General features: G+C 41.0%; 1 protein-coding gene across 2 annotated transcripts in view; it reads left to right on the top strand.

The window, feature by feature from the left end:
* SLC25A13 (solute carrier family 25 member 13) overlaps nt 1–22,968 on the top strand; it is a 1,915,284-nt gene that overhangs the window by 1,411,643 nt on the left and 480,673 nt on the right. For both annotated transcript variants that reach the window (XM_044065927.1, XM_044065926.1), the window contains exon 9: nt 16,723–16,807. In XM_044065927.1, coding sequence (XP_043921862.1) covers nt 16,723–16,807 — 85 coding nt within the window. The remainder of the gene's footprint in view (nt 1–16,722; nt 16,808–22,968) is intronic.

Here is a 22,968-nt window from a genome sequence, read left to right as displayed (position 1 = left end):
GGTATGACCCACACCCAAGCGACCGATGACCCAATCTCAGGTACCTGCTTCCTTGCCTCAGTCTCAAATGCTTAAAATGGTGGAAGATCTTATGATGCTGATCAGGGGAAGCCAAGCTACCCCTTCCAAAAGAAAAAGATTTGTCCTAAGTATTTTTATATGAACACGAGTCCGATGACTCTGATGCATCTGAATATGAAGACATGCAATCCCTCTCTCCTTATGAGAATACTGATGCAGAGGAATCCATTCCTTCAGCTTCTCCACCCGAGGACTTTTCCTTTGGGGAAACCCTACATACTTTAAGGGAGCATTTCCAGTAGGAATGTCAGGCCTACCCTCAGTCTAAAAAGAGACTCCGGGAATTTTTAGACCTTCCACAGCACAGACCTCTGGCCATTCCTCCTGTCCTGGATGTTGTGGATGATGTTTTTATGGAATCTAGTTTGACTCCTGACACCCTCCCTCCTGCTTCCAGAAAACCTGACAGGTACTATAGAGTCCCTGACTCTCACAAATTTCTTTACAAAAATCCAACTGCTGACCCTGAGGTTATTTCTCAAGGGCCTAAAGGAATTAAAGCAACTTCTGCTAAGAATCCCAACCTCTCTGATGGGGATTCCTGAGCATTAGACAGATGGGGTAAAAAAGTGTACACCTCTGCTACTCTTGCTGTTAGAGCACTAAATTGTCAGTTCCGTATGCCAAAATTTCAGCACCATACCGTGGAACTCCTCAAGAAAAAAATATCATCTTTTCCTGCTTGTGCAGAGAATAAAGAATTACAAGAGTTAATGCATTCTGCAAGTCAAGTAACTAAGCACACCTTACAATGTGGTTTTGACGCCCTAAAAAATTTTGCAGGGCAGCGGTCACGAGTTCTGTCCTTAGAAGGCATGCTTGGCTTAAGGAACAGCCCTTGCCAGACCATGTCAAATCCAAATTATTGGACGTACCCTTGCTCCAAGGCAACTTATTTGACACCAAGTCAGAGGAGGTCTTAAAAAAGAAGGAAGTAAAAGCTAAATCTATGCAGACAGTTAAGGACTTCCTGCAGGTCCAGCCACCCAAGTTCAGTAGGTATTGCCCCTCTAAACACTGGTCCTTTCCTGACCCCACCAGGTCAGCTCAGCCCACACCCCGGGAAAACAGAACCCCCAGACAGCAGCCCCAGGGAATGCAAAGATCTAAGCAATGGAGTTCCTCCTGTTCAAAACCAGGGAGTGTTAAGCCAACCCATCATAGTAAGAACTCACAATGACTTTCCACTTCACCCCCTCCCTCTGCCCACCTGCACTTGCCCCCTAGGAGGAATACTCTCCTTCCACGCAAGCACCTGGGCCACCATTACCAATGACCGCTGGGTCCTCAACATAGTGTCCCAGGGATACAGATTTTATTTCCACACTCTACCAACCCTAAAAGGGTTCCCAGATCTCGCCCCAAACCAGTGGGCAGAGGCCAAAAAATAAATCCTTTCCCTGCTCTTTATGAGGGCAATAGAGCACGTTCCTGCAGAACAGATAAACACCTTTCTGGTGATACCTAAGCTCTCCAAGGATGCTTGGTTAGCCACCCTAGACCTAAAAGAGCCCTTCCTACAAATCTCAATCAGGGAATCATGCAGGAAATATCTACGTTTCAGAGCAGGGTCACTGCACTTTCAGTTCTCTGCGCTTCCCTTTGGGTTATCCACTACCCATACTTAGATGACTGCCTAATTCAGGCAGACAGTCATGAAAAGCTACTCAAGCACCTGGCCTTTGTAAAGGACCTACTGACCTCTCTAGGGTATACTGTCAATGAAAAGAAATCCAAACTAGTGCCCACTCAAAAACTTTATATTCCTGGGAGCAAGCCTGGGCACAGCCTCCCAGATGGCATTCCTTACATCAGAAAGGCAAACCTACCTGACAGCCTGTTTCTCTCAAATAGCCACCAGACCCAAGTTATCCGCAAGGAAAATCCTGCAAGCTCTGGGGTTCATGGCTTCTTGCATTCTAATCATTCCATATGCCAGACTGCATATGAGGAAACTACAACGGTACCTAAAAAAGCCTTTGGTGTCAGCACTCTCAAGACCTGAAAACTCTTATGATACCCTGTTTAAGGAAATATTTTCTTTGGTGGGCAGCAGCATGCTACCACAACAAGGGACTACCCTTCTCTCTACCTTCGCCACACAGACCCTCACCACAGATGCATCAGACTATGCCTGGGGTGCACACATGGATGGCAGGTGCAAAAAGGGCAAATGGAGCCCACATCAAATATATCTGCACATCAACCAAAAAGAGATGATAGCTGTCCAGCATGCACTGACATCTTTCAAACCCCTACTTTGTCTGGGGCCTCTGCTGATCAAAACAGACAACACCACTGTGATGTGGTATATCAGCAAGCAGGGAGGGACCCACTCATACCCTCTCTGCAGGCTCGCCATGACCCTTTGGCACACGGCCTCAGCCATGCAACTACAACTGTTAGCACAATTCCTGCCAGGCTCTCTAAACTCTCTGGCAGACAACTTAAGCAGAGATCTTCTGGACCCACACGAGTGGCAGGTAGACCAAAGAACCTTCATCCCTGTACCTCAGAAATGGGGCACCTCGAAAGTCGACCTCTTTGCCACCCACTCCAACCATCAGCTCAGCAAGATGTTCTTCGTGTTTCACTGTTGCAGTCATCACATTTGGGTTATCTGCTTGCAGTAGCCCTCAGTCGGCCTGATTATCAAAGTCTTGGGTCCTGTGTCAGTTGCTGTCTCATCTTCCATGACGTCAGGTAGTCAGGGGTATAAAGCATGCAGCCGACACCAATTCACCAGTCTTTCTTGCCATGCGGTGCCCGAAGCAGAAACAGATTGCAAGTGCCGGTCAGCCGACTCCTGAAATTTTCATTTTCGAGTTTCAGAACCAAAGTCTTCAACTAAAGCTAAGTACTCCATTGGGGAAACTTTTTCCTGCTCTAAACCAATGTCAGTAAAATCAATAATTGTATTTCTTGTGGAAAGCAAATACCTCATAAAGATTTTCATTCGTACTGTATTCCTTGCCTAGGCCCTGACCACGACGTACCTCGCTGTCGGTTTTGTGCCTTATTTAAACCACAAACTATTCGTCGTCGGTACATTTTTGCTTCTAAATATTTTGGTACTCAGTTCAATTATCCAGATATGTCTTCGGTAAGCCACCCGACTACCGACATTCCGAAAAAAACTCAAAGATAAAGACAGAGACAGGCCCCCTATGTCCAAAGCTGCCGTTAACGCTTCTCCTAAGCTAGTCACCAGTTCTCCGGTACTCAGTGAGGTGCTTTCGCAGTACCTGATACCCGCCACTTCAGATTCGCAGGCCTCTACTGAGACCCATTCAGAGTCCAGTATGCCGCAAGATGCTTCAACTGTGGAACCTGCAGATGTCTCTACCTTGGATGGGTCTGGAGCCGCTGTGCAGGCACCGGCTTCTGAGGGTGTATTCAGGCCTACTGACTTGCATATTAAACCAACGCCATCTTCTTCTTCTAGGCCTAAAACTCGAACCTGGTCAGGCCTCTGTACCTAAAAAACAAATGATAAGAATGGCTGAAGGACCTTATTACTTTAATCAGGGGAAGCCAACCTTCCCCCTCTTAAGAGACCTAGGACTGAATTTGCTTATGATACTTCTGACCAGGATTCTGAAATTTCTGTCTCCTCTGAAATTTCTGTCTCCTCTGATGACCAGGATTTACCCTTGTCTGCCTATGAGGATTCTGATGCAGAGGACTCTATTCCCTCTGCTTCTCCCCCAGAGGATTTTTCTTTTGGTGAAACCTTGCATACTCTTACGGAGCATTTTCACTGGGAAAGCCAGGATTACTCTGATTCTAAAAAGAGGCTTAGATATTTCTTACCCCTGCCCCAACACAGGCCTTTAGCTATCCCTCCTGTGCTGGACATTGTTGACGATGCCTTTTTGGAATCTAGCTTTGCCCCTGACTCTTTACCTCTGCCCCCAGAAAACCTGATAAATATTACAGGGTTCCTGATTCTCACAAGTTCCTTTTTAAAAATCCTACTGTGAATCCTGAGACTATTTCACAGGGACCCAAGGGCATTAAGGCTACTACTTCCAAAAATCCTACCCCCTCTGATGGAGATTCCAGGGCCCTGGATTGATGGGGTAAGAAGGTATACACCTCTGCAACCTTGGCCATCAGGGCCTTAAATTGCCAGTTTCATATGTTAAAGTATCAGCAGCATATTATTGGATTGCTTAAACAGAAAATTATGTTGATTCCTGATTGTACTGAAAATAAGGATTTGTAGGATTTAATGCATTCTGCTAAATAGGTTGGAAACATACTTTGCAATGTGGTTTTGATTCACTAGAGGCATCTTGCAGGGCTGCTGTCACCGGGTCTGTACTTAGAAGGCATGCTTGGCTTAACGAGCAATCTTGGCCAGATCATGTTAAAACTAAATTGCTGGATGCTCCCTTAAATCAGGACCGCCTGTTTGGTGACAAAGCAGAAGTAGTTCTTAAAAAGATGGAGGAAAAAGCTAAATCTATGTAAACTGTTAAAGATTTCTTACAAGTGCAGCCTCCTAGATTTAGTAGGCATTGGCCCTCAAAAAATTGGTTCTTTCCTGCCTCTTCCAGGCCTTCTCAGTTCAAACCCAGAACCAGCAGAACACCCAGGCTTCAGTCCAAGGGTACGCACAGGACTAAGCAGTGGGGGGCTCCCACTTCCAAATCAGGGAGTAGTAAGACTCCCCCCTATGGTAAGCTGTCTCAATGACTTAACTTTAAAACTTCCAAGCACTTCACAACTGACTGCTCCTTTAGGGGGAAAGATTGTTCTGCAAGCAATTAACTGGGAACTCTTTACCCAGGACAAATGGGTTTTAAACATATTTTCCCAAGGATACAGATTTCACTTCCACACATTACCAACCCCAAACGGTTGGCCAGATCTACCCCCAAATCATTGGGCAGAGGCTCAAAAGCCAAGTACTCTCGCTCTTAAGATTAAAGGCTATTCAGACTGTACCAGAAGAGGAAAAGGGACAAGGTTTCTACTCAAGACTTTTCCTGGTACCCAGAAAAAGACAACTCATGGCGTCCTATCCTGGACCTGTCTGTCCTAAACACCTTTTTGGTGATTCCAAAATTCAGAATGCTAACTCTTCACCAGTTGCTTCCCATGATAGGCAAAGATGCCTGGGTGGCAACACTGGATTTAAAGAAAGCCTACCTGCACATCCCAATCAGGGAATCTTGCAGAAAATAACTACGCTTCAAAGCAGGCTGCATGCACTATCAGTTCTCTACACTGCCTTTTGGCTTATCTACTGCACCCAGGGTATTCACACAATTTCTTGGAAAACAGCTTTCCTTGTAGCAATCACTTCAGCAAGAAGTGTTTCTGAATTACAGGCCCTTATGGCACAGGAGCCTTTCATCATCTTTCATGCGGACAGGGTGTCCCTCAGGACCAGTCCCTCTTTCATGCCCAAGGTGGTATCCAGTGTGGCTCTTAATCAGTCCATTCATTTGCCTACCTTCTTTTCTAATCAACAGAACAAAGGGGAACAGATACTGCACTCCTTAGATGTGCACAGACAACAGGACTAAACCTCTAAGGAAATATGAACAACTGCTGGTGGCATTTGCTGTAGGGGCAGAGGGGAAGGCTATTTCAAAGCAAACCATTTCTAAATGGATAGGCCATTGCATTCATTTCTGTTATAAGCACCATGGAAAACCTATCCCACAGGGGATTAGACCCCATTCAACCAGGGTTGCATCTACCTCTACAGCCTTTCTCAGAGGTGTCCCTACCAGAGACATCCTAGAAGCTGCTATCTGGAGTTCTGTACATACAAGCATTACCATTTGCCAATTTACTCTAAATCCAGAGCTGGCTTTGCCACTTCTGTCTTGCAGGGCCTTATAGCTGGTCCTAATGCTATCTAAATCCCTCCTCCCATCCTTAGCTTTGGGAATCTACCCAAATGTGATGACTGCAACAGTGAAACACGAAGAACATAGTACAGTTGTGTACACTTACCATAAATGTAGATGTTCAAGTGTATTCACTGTTGCAGTCCTGGTTACCCTCCCTCCAGCCCCCTGACTTCTTTTGGCTATACCTCCATTCTCCTGTACTATACTTAAAAGCTTTTTGGTGTATTTGCTTTTTTGTTGGAGGTATAACCTTGTATATATCTATATATATATCTATCTATATCTATGTATATATATATATATATATATATATATATATATGTATATTTAATTGCTTCCCATTAAGGGGGCAACTGACATCTGGGGCAAGAAAAACTGATGTAATGGCATCGGCTGCATGCTTTGTACCCCTGACTACCTGACGTCACGAAAAATGAGACAGCAGCTGACGCAGGACCCAAGACTTTGATAATCAGGCTGACTGAGGGCTACTGCAAGCAGATAACCCAAGTGTGATGACTGCAACAGTGAATACACTTGCACATCTGCATTTATGGTAGGTGGACACAACTGTACTTTCTGCACCAGGGAACCTCACTGCAAGCTCTGGAAAATGGATGCTCTGTCCTTCCAGTGGGTCAACCTCTCGGTCTGTGCATTTCCCCCGCTACCACTCATTACAAGGGTACTGCTCAAAATAAACGAAGTAAAACCGAGGACAATCCTGATTGCCCCAGACTGGCCATGCCAGCACTGGTACCCACTACTGCACAGCCTGTCACTTCTGCCACCATGGCATCTCCCTCAGATCCCAACACTCCTGACCCGGAGGGAAGGAGAATTCATCCATCCTCATTGCAGACCCTCAATCTGGCAGCCTGGCTTATTTCCTGCCCACTGCACAAGCTGCCAATGTCAGCAAACAAGTTCTAGATGTTATACGTGAGGCCAGACACCCTAGCACTAGAAATTCATATGCTGACAAATGGAAAAGTTTTTGCACCTGGATCCAGGCCAAGGGAGCCGGGATGGAACAGCCCCCCCTACCTCTCATCCTGGATTACCTTGCTGACTTATTACACAGAGGTCTATCCTTTTCTTCTATTAAAGTTCATGCTTCTGCTATCTCTGCTCATTTCAGCACAGAGCCACCTCCTTTCTCACCCTCTCATCAAACAGTTCCTAAGAGGGGCTAACAACTTGAGGCCACCCAGAAGAGCACCTACCCCAGCTTGGGACCTAAACTTTGTATTAGAAAAACTCATCCTGCCCACCTTTGCACTATCAGCAGAGTTAAAGTTTCTCTCATGGGAGACAGCCTTCCTTCTGGCCATCTCTTCAGCAAGAAGAATATCTGAGCTACAAGCAGTAATGGCTGTAGAGCCCTTCATCATTTTCCATGCTGACAGGCTGTCCCTCAGAACTAACTCATCCTTCATGCCAAAAGTGGTGTTCAGTGTGGCTCTCAAGCAATCCATTCATTTGCCCACCTTTTTCCCTAACCCCCAATACAAGGGAGAAAGGATACTGCACTCTCTACAGGTGCACAGACAGCTCAGATTTTATCCAGACAGGACTAAATCATTTAGGAAGACTGATCAATTGTTAATCAGCTTCAAGCAGGAGCAGATGGCAAGACCATATCCAAACATACCATTTCCATTTGGATAGCACACTGCTTCCATTTGTGCTACAAGCAACATGGGAAACCTCCCCCTAAGGGGGTCAGGGCACATTCTACCAGAGAAACCACCACCTCTGCAGCTTTCCTCAGAGGGGTCCCCACCAGGGACATCCTGGAGGCTGCAACATGGACATCAGTTCATACCTTCACCAAGCATTACCACCTGCCTATCTTCTCCAAATCTAGGGCAGGCTTTGCCACTGCAGTCTTGCAGGGCATCCTAGCCAGCCCCCAGTCTTCTTGACTGCCTCCACCCTTTTCTTCATCTTTGGGAATCAACCCAAATGTGATGACTGCAACAGTGAAACACGAAGAACATAGTACAGTTTTGTACACTTACCATAAATGTAGATGTTAGAGTGTATTCACTGTTGCAGTCCTGTTTTCCCTCCCTCCATCCCCCTTATCTCTTTCTCTCTCTCCTTACAAGGAACTTTTGGTATTTACTTTCTACTGGTGGTGTTCTTCCACCATAATCTAGCTCCTGCTTGGGGGTTCTGACAGTTAGGGCAAGAAAAACTGATGTAATGGCATTGGCTGCCTAATTTTATACTACTGACGACCTGACGTCAATCCTGGAGCGACAGCAACTGACACAGAAATACTACATCTCTGGTATTCAGGCCGACTGAGGGCTACCCTCCCAGGGATAACCCAAATGTGATGACTGCAACAGTGCATACACTCAAACATCTACATTTATGGTACGTGTACACAACTGTACTTTCTGTGAGATTCCCCCTTTTCTGCAATACTTTAATCTTTGTTAATCCCTTTAATTAAGTCTTGTTTATTCTTAACTATGTCTGTCTCTTCTTTTATTTCCACCCTATTTTTAAACTCCACTTTAATTTTATCCCAGTCCCTAGCTATATTTTCAGAAGAAATTTCTATCTTCTGTAATAGCTCTCGAATAATTTCCAGTACCCATTCCTTAAATTCCTCTCTTTTGAACAGATAGGTGGGAAAGCACCATTGTCTTATTTTTATTTTATTACCCTGCATTTTTATTTCAGTTATTATTGGCGAGTGATCTGAAATAGTTATTGGATGTGTATGAAAATATTCAGCTAAATGCACATGTTCCTATGAAATATAAGTTCTATCTAACCTAGCCCATGTTTTGTATCTTGGGGGAATAATATGTAAATTCACACCAAACTCCTAGTACTGAATTCACATCTTCCATGTCAATTTTTTTCATAAATGTCTTCAAATATATACCCTGTTTTGTTATATTTTCCCTTCTGAGCCCCCTAGATACATTCTCACTGCTGAAAATCAAATTCCAGTCCCCACCCAGAAGTAATATTCCCTGCTGAAAGCTGATTATTTCTCCCAGAACTTTCTTAAGCTCCATTATAGCAGTTTTAGTATAAATGCTTGCCAGTGTAATCCCCCCTTGCCAGTAGCACCTTAGTGCTACAAATCTACCATTATTATCTTTTTATCCTCTTCTGTCACCACCATTGGTGATCCTCTTGCAGTTAATGTAAGTATTCCCCTTTTCTTTTGTCCCAGATATTCCGCTGAATAACCATCCTGAAAACCTTTCTTTGTGAAATTCACATGCTCAGTTCTTTCCAAATTTGCCCCGTAGCATAGTTATTTGCACTCTACACTTTTAATATAGTTCACTATTTCTTTTTTGTATGCATCTGTGAGGCCGTTTACATTTAAAGATAATATATAAAGTGTTGTCATTTTGTTAAGTATTCCCCACCTACTATGTGTAACAATTTTTTTTTAAATGTCTAGTTCTGACTTTTGTGTCACGTGTGTATACTAATGTTTGACAAGTTGATCTTTTATTCAGTTGTTTCTTGTCATATCCATTTGAACTTATGTCACATCTTTAAAAACACTTTTTGTTTTAGTGAAAGCCCTCAAACAAAAACAAAAAAAACCCCAGAATACCCCTAAAACCTATTAACTTAATACTAACACACAAAACTATGTACATCTTCAAATATTGACGTTTAACCCTCCTAAAGGAAGTATTTATCCCAGACTGACAGCCACACTCATAGACTTGGATTAACCTATAAAGAAGGTTATCCAGTACTGACATTTATTTCATTCAACTTTTGATAGTAATTATTAAAGATTTGTGACAGTTCTTCTATATCTGAAGTCTTCCTCCCTAAATAATTTTTCTTCAATGCACAGTTGAAATTCCAACCCAGTATTAAACTGTCCTTCATTCTGTTTAATGTTGTTTGTCTTTTGGGGTCGCCACAGCGGAACTCCGGTCCGCTAATGATTAGCAGTAGATTTTTTTACGAAACGCCAAGGTGCCAGCTCAACGCCCAACCTTCAACGAAGGCACGCCCATTTACACATGCAAGTCTTTCGAATGCTATCCTACTGCGGGGAGGACATGTAGACTCCACACAGAAGGCACTCCCGAGCCACGCCGAGAATCGAACGGGAGAACCTCTTGCTGTGAGGTAACAATGCTACCGCCGTACCACCGTGGCATCCTTCTGACATTTCAGATATTCTCTGACTACTCATATTGCAATTTCTAGTTACAAGTACATTTGCTAACACCTGCTTTGAATTAGAGAACACAGATAATACTTTTGACACAACTGCTGTTTTTCCTCAGGACAGCTGGTCCTCTTCCTTTTTCACTAAAGAAAGCAACCACAAATAGTGTACTGTCTTTTGTTATCTAAATAATGAACATGTTTTTATAGTAAGTGTGTTTCTTTTAACAAAACATTATTAGCCTTGTTAACATTCAAGAATTTAAAACTTATTTCATTTTGTTGCCACCATTGATGCCATTTATATTAAGTGATAAAACTTTCAACATGCTTATTTTTTTCCCTTTTTCACTATTTGATACTGTGTCAGCTGTGCCACTGTAAAGTTTACTATGTTTACTCTTTTGTGTTTTAAACAGTATGACATTGTTATCTTTTATATACAAAATTATTTATTTCTAACCAAAAACATAGCTGTTTATACCATTAAAACCAACAAAATCCCACTTCAGCATGGATTCCCAAGTTCCTAGTCTAGTTTAGACACTTAATCTGCTTACTACTCATTCAGATAGATTTAATATGATCAGGATGGGATCTCCAAATAACCCAGATAGCATAGGCTACTACAACAGTGATCCATTAGAACATCTACTGTTGTTATAAGTTTACTTACACAACCGCGCTTTCCTTTTCTCCTTTATCTGTAATTGGTCTGCTCTATCACTTCCTTGACTTATTTCACACAGGTAACACCTCATTTTCTTTTAACTTACTTTGACGGTCTTTCATATCGTATGCCTATCTTTTCCATTTCTTTTTTATTACGTGTAAAATTGGTAGAAACTGTATTCCATATTCAAGCAAAAACCACCAAAACGTTTTGGACGTGGTACTACAAATGTATTCCATATTCACTTCACAAAATCTGTAGCTCCCAATAGAACCAGCATGTTATCAAAGTATTTTTACAAACTACCATTTATATACAAAAAATGTTATACATCCAATTTATCATTAGCTTAATAACTATTAGAATCAAAAAAATACACCTGACCCACGTATAAAACTAAAGGGACTAAAAACACTCCTTGTGTCTTCATAATCAAGAGCTTCAGTCTCCTCAACCTTTCTATTAACTTATAAGTTGAGTTATAAATAGTTTGTTCTTGTACAGCTCAGACATACAATAATTTTTTGTCATTAATACGTTATTGTGTTTAATGTTGCAGTGTGGGTGTTATAGACGAATTGCATTAGTTTAGTAACATATTATAGCTAGTATGTAACAAACAATAAGTTACTTCACTGTATGTTGTCTCATTAAGATTATAATTACTATCCTTTAATCCGTAACAACCTATAACAAGACAATGCTGTGGAATCGTTTCAATTAAAGTATAAATAATATAATGTATGATAGTCTCTGCTATTGATACATGGTATATGTAGTGCTGTTAACAACTGCTGAGCATTATCAGTAACATAAATACAAAATTTGTTTTATACCCCTACACCAATGCACTAAACAGTTTTAATCAGTATGCCAAAATAAACAGTGATTGGTATAAGATACATTGTGTGATATGTATTTGTAAATGTTGTCTTTTAGAGTATGTAAACTTCACAAACAATTTTGCTATCTCACTTACCTCTTGCCGTCTTCCCATCCCAGGTAAGTTCCTTCAACTCTTTATTAATTACTGTCCACAACTTCTCTTCTTGTTGATAAAAATACACCTGACCCACGTATAAAACTAAAGGGACTAAAAACACTCCTTGTGTCTTCATAATCAAGAGCTTCAGTCTCCTCAACCTTTCTATTAACTTTTGTTTAGTCTCTCCCCACATGTACTTGGCTTACGTATTACATTTCTTTTTAGCCCATAGTCCTGGATACTTAATTTTATGTCCTTATAAATGTGGGTATTGCTGAACCAATTCTTGTGTGGATGCATTGTTTACTGCTATAGCCTTTGTTTAATCTTCATTTATTTTTCATGCTGAAAAGACTTGCTGTCTCAGAACGTTCCACAACGTTGAATCATCCTGTCTGGATTTATCAAGTGCACAATAATATCATCTGTGAGAAAAGCTAACGTTTTGATTACTGTGTCAGTGATATCCTTGAATTTGTGCGTCCCTTATTTTGTTTACCATTGGCTTTAAGTATGAAGCAAATAACAAAGGAAAACGAGGACACCCCCGCCTAGTTCCATTATTCAAATACAACTTGTTGAAGAAGGACCCTTTAACCTTTACTCTAGCCACTGACCCTTCATATGTCCTTGCAGTTAGCCGTATTATTCTATCAGGGAACACAAATGCTACCTTTGCCATACTCATAAAACACCAGCTGTATCTATCACATGCTTTCTTTGTATCAAGAACCATCAACAATAGTGGCATTTTCTTGCACTGTACTTCATTTGGGTCATCATTTTTCTATAAGGACTGTCAGATGATTACCTTCCCTGCAGAAACCGCTTTGATCCATTCTCTTAGCGAATATAACCATAAACACACTGTAAGCATGGCTGAAAATTAAAATGGGTCTATATGAAATTGAGTCTGAAGAGTCTTTACCCTCTTTGAATCGTACAGCCGTCACAGCTTTCTTCCATGATGTTGGTACCACCACCCCCGCCCCTTTTAAAGTCAGTCTTCCAGATCTTTGTCGGTCTTCCCTCTCAACTTCAGACTTCCACAGGAGCAGCCTCTGTTCCTGGAGATTTCTTTGGTGATTGATTATACATCACTTTTTTGTCTTGTCTTATCCTGTCTTAGCTACTAATCCTTGATCCTCATCTGCCTCTGATGTTGACATAATTCAGTCTTCCATAAATTTTTCCATTCATGCTTATTCTTGGTTTTCACATTCTTCTGCTTTATGCAGACATTCGTAAAAATTTCCAAATATTTTTAATACCTCTGTAGGATCTCTGGTTAATTTTCTTGTTGTAGGCTTTCTAAATTTGGTGACAGCCCTTTATACATTTTATAGCCTAAGTTGTTTCGCTAAAAGTTTGTGCACTCTGGAGTTGTTGAAGAAAAGTAGAGGATTAACAAGAACCTCTCTAAACTCATGCATGTTGCCTAAACATTCCCATATTTTGTCTTTAGCTAATTACATTTAGTACTTTTTCTTGTTCTGTGAGAGTCCCCTTCTTCTCCAATACTTTACCTTTTTAATAATTCCAATTATTTTTATCCATGTCTCTTTCTCTCTTATTTCTATTGTTCATAGGTGTTTACTAGGCTAATGACCACAAGGGCCTTTTTGAGCCTAGCCATGCATTCCAAATCTCTGACAAGTTCTCTGTACCTTTGATAACTGTAAGCAGGGGCTTGGGAGATGAAACATTTACAAGTAGGGGCCTGGGAGATGAACCATTTACAAGTAGGGGCCTGGGAGATGAACCGTTTACAAGTAGGGGCCTGGGAGATGAACCGTTTACTTGTGTCCATTAGAGGCATAGATGCCAAGCCAGGAATGAATTTCCTGTTCCACATCCAGTTGTCCAAGTTATGGTTGAATTAGGTTAGGGAGGAACTATGCTTCACATGGATGGGGAGCCTGTTCCAGAAACGAGGTAGTCTCTGAGGTACATACCTGTCTCTCCAGTAGGTCCTGTTTATGTCACAGGCAAGGTGTAAGTCTTTAGAATAGGTAATTCTGTTGCTGTTGTATTTGCTGATATGCAGGAGGTCCGTCAGAGTGAGGTCTGACAACACCCTGTATGCCAGGCATAAATCTCCCCTCAACAGCCTGTAGGAGACAGAATACATGGATAAGACCTTGAGACGGTCTGCATAGGACATTTTACTTACGTCCTGTATTCTTTTAGTGAGGTTCCATTTGTTGGATATGCATGGTTAGGTACATACCATAGGGGGCATTGTACTCAATGATAGGTTTGATGAATGCCGAATCCAGTGGAACAATGACTTCCTTGGACTTAGATGCCATACCTTTGTTTATAGTTGCATAACATAGAATGATTTTCTCACTACTGTAGACACATGATGGTCAAAGGCTAGATAACTGTGTGTGTGTGTGTGTGTGTGTGTGTGTGTGTGTGTGTGTGTGTGTGTGTGTGTGTGCGTGTGTGTATGTGTGTCCACAACTGCCTGACTACTAGATTACTGTCCGTGTGTGTCAAGTCCCTGACTACTAGGTCAAGTCTAAGGGGTGTGTTGTGTTGTCAGTATGATAGTTATCAGGGGTAGATGACTTACAGAAGAATACCGTTATGCATTTCTTGGCATTTAGTTTTAGTCCATAGCTTTGACTCCAGCTGTTTCTGTGTCAGCCCTTCTTGGAGAACATTTGTGTCAGTGTGAGATTAAATGACAGCTCCTAATTTGCAGTCATCTGCAAATTTAGTCAGCCAGAGACCACTGATATTGTCCTTGACTTCTGAGAAGTAAATGCCAAAAAGGAGTGGCCCAAGGACTGATCCCTGAGGAACTCCACTTGTGATTGGCCTATTTGTAGAGGTGTATTCCCCAATTTTAACTTCTGGGTCTTGTCTGTGAGCCATTTGGCCATCCACTGGGTGACATATGGATTTGTACCTAACCTCTTGATTTTGTCAACAATGCCCAAGTCAGGTATTGTGTCAAATGCCTTGGCCATGGCTTTGCATATACAACTAGTGAGACTTATGGGTCTTTAGTTTCCAGGGTCTGTAGATGGCCCACCCTTGTGAAGAGGGATGACTGTTGCTCTTCTCCATTTATGAGACATGAAGCCTGTTTGGAGGCTACAATTAAATAGCAGTTCCAGAGGGCCTTGATAGGTCATGCTTCATGCTGTTTAGAAGGCATCCTAGAATATTGTCTGGGCCCACTGATGCAGTGTTCCTGGCCTTAGAGATAGCATTAAGGACTTGGTCCCTAGTGACAATAGGGGGAGTTGTATTTGATGATATTTCCTGAGGGAAGTTTGTGGGGCAGGGAGAGAGGGATAAAGTTGGAGCTGAATTTGTCAGCCAGTAGGTTTGCTGTATCTTCTGGCTTAGTGTAGGTGGTTGCATTTACAATGAGTTCTGCACACAGTTGTGTGTTGCCTTTGAGGTTTTGGACATAGCTAAAGTATGCCTTGCAATTGTCCTTGGCCTGGGAGGCCAAATTTATCTCAAATTTGGCTTTGGTAGACTTGATTTGTCATCTGAGTTGTTTGTTTAGTTTGATAAGTGTGTTTTATCCTGCTGGGTGCTGCACTTCCTAATTTTTGCCATGATTTTCTTCCTCCTGTTATACAGCTTATTGATGTGATTCCACCAGGTGGCTTGTTTTTTGAGTTAATTCTGTACTTCTTCCTGGTGGGTACAGCTGCCTCTGTGCAGAATATTAACCTGCTTGTATAGGGTTTCTGTGAACAGTTCTGCATAGGCAGCAGTGTTCTCAGGATTTATGGGAGCTTCATATGTTGCCAGTTTATCACTTAATAGCAGGAAGTTAGCCTTAGAGTAGTTACTGAATATTCCAGATTTAGCTGGGGGTCCAGGTTTTATTTTTACTTCAAAGGAGGCCATTTTGTGGTCTGACCTTACCAGAGGAGACATTACCCTAGGAAGTGTGCAGCACTCTCCCATATTAGTGAGGACCAGATCCAGTATTGTTGCACCCCTGGTTGGCGTATTGACATTCTGGTCCGGGGAGTTTGTGTTTACAATACCCAGGAATCTCTGTGCCTGTACGTTTGGTGTTGTGTAGGATTCCCAGTTAATAGTGGAGTAATTCAAGTCGCCCATGAATATGGTATTGGGTTGGATGGTGAGTGTTTCCAGTAAGTTTAAATACATGGTATGGGTTTCCTGGGTCATTGAGGTGGACCTATAGCTTGGAAGGAAGTACTATTGGATCTTGACTATGGTAATTTGAACATGAAGTAGCTCAAGTGCATTGTCCAGTTTGACTGACCTTGAGGTATATTTATTTTGGATTTTTTAATTAGTTTTTTCAATTTATTCCATTCATTAGCTATGACTTCTGAAGAAATTTCTGTACTCCCTAGTTCCCTAGTAACTGTCAAGTCATTTCTACTACCTGTTCTTTAAGTTCCTCTCTCTTTAACAGGTGAATAGGAAAGTGCCAATGTCAGTGTCTCAATTTTGCTTCATTACTCTGCATCTCAGTCTTTTATTGGTGTATGATCTGAATTTTTTATCCAGTCTAGTTCAGTTATTTTACTTTGAGAAATAATATGCAAATATGTAAATCCTTTCTGGGTTTCTACTACTGAATTCCCATGTTCCAAACTAAATATTCTGGGGAAATATACTTGGGGAGACATGAAAAATGCTGGAAAAAAAATCTGGATGGAGAACTGATGTCCTTCTCCAGCTTTATCCTCATTCGTATTATGAATTCTTGCAACACTAATCTGACTTTTCGAACATCAGCCAATTCAGTGAGTATACTTATAAAACTGTACTTTATTTCTTTGTTTTTCAATTATTAGAAAAAAATGCTGTTTTTATAAAAATAGTTTAAATTTGATATTTTTCTTTTCTTTGCCTTAGTGCACTGTTGATTTAAGATTTCTAGAGTTATATTCTTTTTTTTTGTTTGTTACAATAATTCCCAGACGTGTGTCACTGTCTGATATTGAAAGAATCGCACCGCTGGAGGAAGGGGCTATACCACACAACCTGGCTGAAGCTCAGAGACAGGTAGAGAATTTTATTTATTTATTTGTCTTTTGTTAACTGGGTTAGTTCTGCTGGGCTAGTGGCCCATTTTCAGAGGAGACCTGAGGAGAAAATCTCCACAAAAAGTGACAAGTAAAAAAAAGTGCACAAAAACAGCAATGTGAAATTTGTAACATAACAGCATACAATCATGCCAAATCAGAGAATATGAGTACAAAGGCAACAAGACGTTCATGCAGTAATGGAAAATTAAGCAAAGCATAAAACCAACAAAAACAATGGCTAAAATTATAAATTACAATTTTAAGAATAGGTTATCAGAGAAAAAAGTCATTAAAGCATAGAAAAAAGAAAAAAAAGAAGTAGTTAGAGAGGAAGAGGAAGTATTAAAAAGAAGGGTAGAAATAGAGGGGTGAAAAGTACAGATTAGAAGTGTCTAGAGAGTAGAAAGAAGCAGTTATGAGAAGGGTGGGGTGGGGTAGGGTAGGGAGTAAAGTAGTAAAGGAAAGACACAAATGAGGTTAAGATATGATAATGCTCAGTGGCACCGCCAAGGTTTCACAGAGCTTGTGGAAATTATATTGGAGTAAGAGAGGAGAATTGTTATAGTTTAACACTTGGGTTAAAGAAGGGTACATAGGGTGATTACAGGAGGGAGAGTTTGCAAGGTATATCTTAAGTTCTCTTTTGAAATGAATGGAGGATTGGATAGAAAGTTTACTGGTAGAGAGATTGTAACAAGTTTGAGATGCAGAGCAGTTATAAAATAATTTGCCTATTGTTTTGTTAGGCCAGTAGCTGTTGGTCAGTGCTGTGAAGAGACCGTGAAGGTTTGTATGGGGATAGTAGGGGAGACGGGGAGGGACAAGAGAATGTGTCATCTGTAGCTGGGAAAGTTGGAGTAGTTTTGGGAATTCTAGCCATTGTGGTTGTTTAAGGGCAAGGCAATGATGGGATTTGTAAGGGAAGTTGCCGGCAAATCTGGCTATCTGGTTGTGAATTCATTCAAGTTTGGTTAAAAGATTTGTTTGGAGATGAGTAAGTAAAGGGGAAGCATGTAGTAGGCAGGGGAGGAGGTAAGCTTGAACTAATGAAGTCCTTGAGGTGATGGATCAGATTTTTTTGTTTTATGCAAAAGAACAAGTTTTTGATTAGTGTTTTTGACAAGATTGTTGGATATGAAGGCCAAATTTCAGTTGATAATCAGTTGTAACTCCTAAAGTTTGGTATGGGAGTCAGCATGGATGATGGTGTTATCTAATGAAGAGAGAGTGAAGGAAGTTTTTAGGTTAGACATGGACTTTGGAAGGAAAATAAGAAGTTTTCCTAGGGTTAAGGATGAGTTGATTATTAATTAATCAGAGTTCAATGGTGTTGAAAGCAGACTGTGTGAGAGAGTAAAGGTTGGTAGGGTTGACACAGAGGGTAATAAGAGTAGAATTGTCGGCGTACTGGATTAGAGATGAGGTGCAGCAGGTGGAGCGTAGATTGTTAGTAAAAATATTAAAGAGGAGGGGGCCTAGAATGGATCCTTGGGGTACACCAGTTTGGATAGGTAAGAAAGGAGAGCAGGAAGTTTGCCATCTAACAGATTGCTGTCTGTTATTATGATAATTAGTAAACCAGAGAATAGAAGAAGCAGATAGATTGAGTTCAGTTAGTTTAGTAAGAAGATTAGGGTGGGAGATGGTGTTGAATGCCTTGGGAGTGGTCGAGGAACAGGCATAGCACCAGTTTATTGTTATCTCTAGCCTCTGCTGTGGACTGGGTGAAGGATAGAGTAAAGTGTAATAAATGTACACAACAATAAATGTTCTAGTAATCGTGGTGCACGGCTGTGTTTTGGTTTGCAGCATAACAGTCTGATCTGTGGTCAAAATATCAGAATGTAATATGTAGTCACTGTACTGGAATGGGAGGTAGTGACCATAACACTGAATTATTCAGTTATTCATCGTGAGTAGTGGTGGTGATGCAGTTTTATTAATTAGTTCATTCATTCATTCATTTATTAATTTGCTGATCACTCATTGCACCATGAGCAGTGGTGGTGATGCAGTTTTATTAATTCATTTATTAATTTATTAATTTGCTGATCACTCACTTAATCCAATGCAGGGACACTAGGTTGACAAACACGTCCCTAGAGCTCAGTGACAGCAGAACACAGAAGTTCATCCTGTTTTGACACTCATCCAGTCGCAGGGACATGCTCATGCCCATGTGGCACGGACACGTATGGGCAATTGCCATTTCACCTCTAGCATGTCTTTGAAATGTAGGAGGAAACTGGACTACCCTGAGGAAACCCTTGTGAACAAGTAGAAGGACCTCAAACTCCATAGAGAAGACACTTTCCTGCATTACCTCTCAGTTCTTACACATCATTACATGCTTCACTCGTTTTAGCCCATAGAATCGCTCTGGACAATGGAGATATGCTAGGTTTTCTCCCTGCTAAATTGATGTTTAAGACAGTAATTAATGAAATGTGACACATAAGACACTTAATTCCACTGTATTTTGCATTGCCAGTCTGAGTACTGATTGGATGTCATGCGGTTTGCTTATTCCTAAGACACCATGTCACACATTTTGGTAAACAGTGGGTGAGAGTTATGTTCTTTTGTTAATGGTATTAGAGTTTCAGTATTGCCTAATGTCACAGGCATCAAACAGCCATCACTCAAGCTATGAGAAAGTGCCATTTGAAGCACACCTTGAGCTGAGGAATTTTAGTGAGATTAGGGGTACCAATCACCACCCAAGGGTAAAATGCCATTTGAATTGGAGTTTTCCCTGCCTCATGGTGGTAGCTTGAGAGCTGGTTCACCTTTTCTGACCTTTAAGTAGGATCATTTCCCATACAGCCCTGCTTAGCGCTGTTTGTTTTTTATATCAGATCAATCTGGAATACATTAGACATTTGCTTTGACTTGCTTAGTATTTTTGATGTGGTATTTGTCATGGAAACCTTGTTAGATGACAGCTTTAGACCACTTTTGATATCATCCAGTCTCCCAGGCTTTTGTGTTTAATCACAGTTCTGTGTGGAGTACGTCATTGTTGGAGTGATCCTTTGTTTTAAATCCAAGCTTGAAATGCTGCAGATGAATTTTAGCAGCATCAACACCTGTAAGTATTTCCTTAGAACAGAAGTGAGCTGCATGTATCTGTTTATGTAATATTTTGTTTGATACTTGGTAGTATTTTTGCTGGAGAGCGCATATCTCCTTCTTGACCTAGTTCTTGAGTCACTGATGTGGCTAATCCTGGGTGACTTCAGTGCCTTGCCTTAGGATGAGACCTCTGAACCAGGCATGGTGCTTTTCATTGTTTTGGAGAGTTTTGGTTGCACTCGGGTGATTACCAATGTGACTCATGCATTTCAACGCTTGTGGGAGTTGATGTTTCAAACTGACTTGGAAAACAGTTACTTGCTGTTACAGCCAGTCTGTTGGACTAACCATCAGTAGTTTGCTACAGGATAGGTTTGGACTAACCATCAATAGTTTGCTGTAGCATAGGTTGTTTCAGTTGCGACCCATGATACTGAGCTTGACTCATTGTTATCAGTTTGACAACTGTTGATGGTGGTATCTTAATTGTTTAATTAGACCTAACGGGAATTGATGATGATGATCTGTTTTGCTTGCTATGGCCTGCAATAGTGCTGTAGTGAGTGCTGTGGGTATTGCTATCCAATTTCATGTTATGTTCCAAGTTAAGTGCACTTGACAATGAGTGATGCATGATGCAAACACTTATAGGTTAGTTTTAGCACAGGTAATGGATGATACGCTCGCTCAAGGACAGAGTTAGCTTAGGAGTTCATTGCTCAGCATACCTAACATTAATCTCATGTAAGATGGGAGTTCAGCTGTCTGTTGGGATCTATTCTGGATATAAGCGTGTGGATGTATTTTTTCTAGGTGATAGGCAGGATATGCAGCATTGTCACGTTTTTTTCACAGTGTCAGTGTAAGTCACATTTTTTTTGCAGATACAGTGGATATAAACCGTCTACACACCCCTGTTAAAATGCCAGGTTTTTGTGATATAAAAAAGTGAGACCACAATAAATCATTTCATAACTTTTCCCACCTTTAACATGACCTATATCCTGTACAATTCAATTGAAAAACAAACAAATCTGTTAGGGGAAAAAATATAAAAAAATTAAAAATGTACAATAAGCTGGTTCCATAGGTGTGCACACCCTTGAACTAATACTTTGTTATAGCACCTTTTGATGTAATTACAGCATTCAGTCTTCTTGAGTAGGAGTCTGTCAGGATGGCACATCTTCATTTGGCAATATTTACATACTCTTCTTTGCAAAAGCACTCCAAATCTGTCAGATTGTGAGAGCATCTCTTGTGCACAGCCCTCTTCAGGTCATCCCACAGATTTTCTGTTGGATTTAGGTCTGGGCCATTCCAAAACTTTAATTTTCTTCTGGTGAAGCCGTTCTTTTGTTGATTTGGAAGAATGCTTGGGGTCATTGTTGTGTTGAAAGGTGAATTTTCTCTTCATCTTCAGCTTTCTAGCAGACGCCTGAAGGTTTTTGGCCAAAAGTGACTGGTATCTGGAATTATTCATAATTCCCTCCACCTTGACCAAAGCCCTAGTTCCAGCAGAAGAAAATCAACCCCAAAGCATGATACTGCCACCACCATGCTTCACCGTGGGGATGGTGTTCTTTTGGTGATGCAAAGTGGGTTTTTTTTGTGCCAAACACACCTTTTGGAATTGTAGCCAAAAGGTTCAACCTTGGTCTCATCAGGCCATAACACATTTTCCCACATGCTTTTGGGAGACTTGATGTATTGTTTTGCAAATTTTAGCCAGACCTGGATGCTTTTCTGTGTAAGAAAAGGCTTCCATCTTGCAACCCTACCCAATAGTGCAGACATATGGAGAATACGGGACATTGTTGTCACATGTAGTACACAATCAGTACTTGCCAGAAATTCATGCAGCTCCTTCAGTGTTGCTGTAGGACCCTTGGCACCCTCCCTGACCAGTTTTCATCTTGTCTTTTCATCAGTTTTGGAGGGATGTCCAGTTCTTTGCAACGTCACTGTTGTCTAATATTTTCTCCACTTTTTGATGACTGTCTACACTGTGTTCCATGGTATATCCAATGCTGTGGAAATTTTTTGTACCCTTCTCCTGACTTGATACCTTTCAACAATGAGATCCCTTTGATGCTTTGTAAGCTTTCTGCAAACCATAGCTTTTGCTGTAGCAGGCAACTGAGTAAATGTCAGGAAAATCCTACTAGGACAGCTGAATTTTATTTGGGGTTTATCAGAGTCTCTTTATTTGATGGCAGGTGTGTACCCAAGAAGACTGAATGCTGTAATTAAATCAAAAGGTGCTTCAACAAAGTATTAGTTTAAGGGTACACAGGCTACAACCAGCTTATTATATGTTTTTTTATTTTTTATATTTTTTCGCCGTAACAGATTTGTTTGTTTTTCATTTGAATTGTACAGGTAATAGGTCACATTAATGGTGGGAAAAGTTTTGAAATGATTTATTTATATCACAAAAAACTTGCATTTTAACAGAGGTGTGTACACTTTTTATATCCACTGTATGCTCCAAACCTGGCTATGAGACACATCCAAGACCTTTAATAGTAAAGATGTAATCCCACCAACAGAACAAGTTGATGCTGACAAAACAGTGGCAGAAGGACAATGTACTAAAAGTGGGAGACAGCAGAGTGTTTGTGGAGAATGATTACTTACTGTACACCAGGCAGAAGAGGAGCAAATTAATTCCACTATTCAATGAATGTCAAGAATCAGGCATTACTCAAACTTCTGTACATAGCTGTCTTCAAAATATTCTTTCCTGGAGGGGCAGAATATTTTTTTCTTTTGATGCAGCACATGCTAAGAATGAAATCCAAAAGATTGTCCAACAAAATGTGAGCTGTGAAACAGGAGGAGATTCTGCTTGTTTTAGAGACCACAGAGAGACTGTGCCAGTGAAACCTTTTCCAATGTTTCAACAGAAAATGCTTGGGAGAAGGAAAAAAGCACAACAGTTGACTAGAAAAATTAAGGGTTCATTGGAAATGAAGCATAGACAGGATTTGGAAGATGGAGATTAACAAGAGTAAAATCAGTAAAAACTGAGGGTAATTCTACTCAAAGCTAGAAGTCTGA

This window comes from Protopterus annectens, chromosome 3.part0, assembly GCF_019279795.1.
Source record: "Protopterus annectens isolate FY-2018-M chromosome 3.part0, PAN1.0, whole genome shotgun sequence".
Classification (NCBI taxonomy): Eukaryota; Metazoa; Chordata; order Ceratodontiformes; family Protopteridae; genus Protopterus; species Protopterus annectens.
The sequence above is the reverse complement of the archived record's forward strand: the minus strand, read 5'-3'. Positions and strand labels throughout refer to the sequence as shown.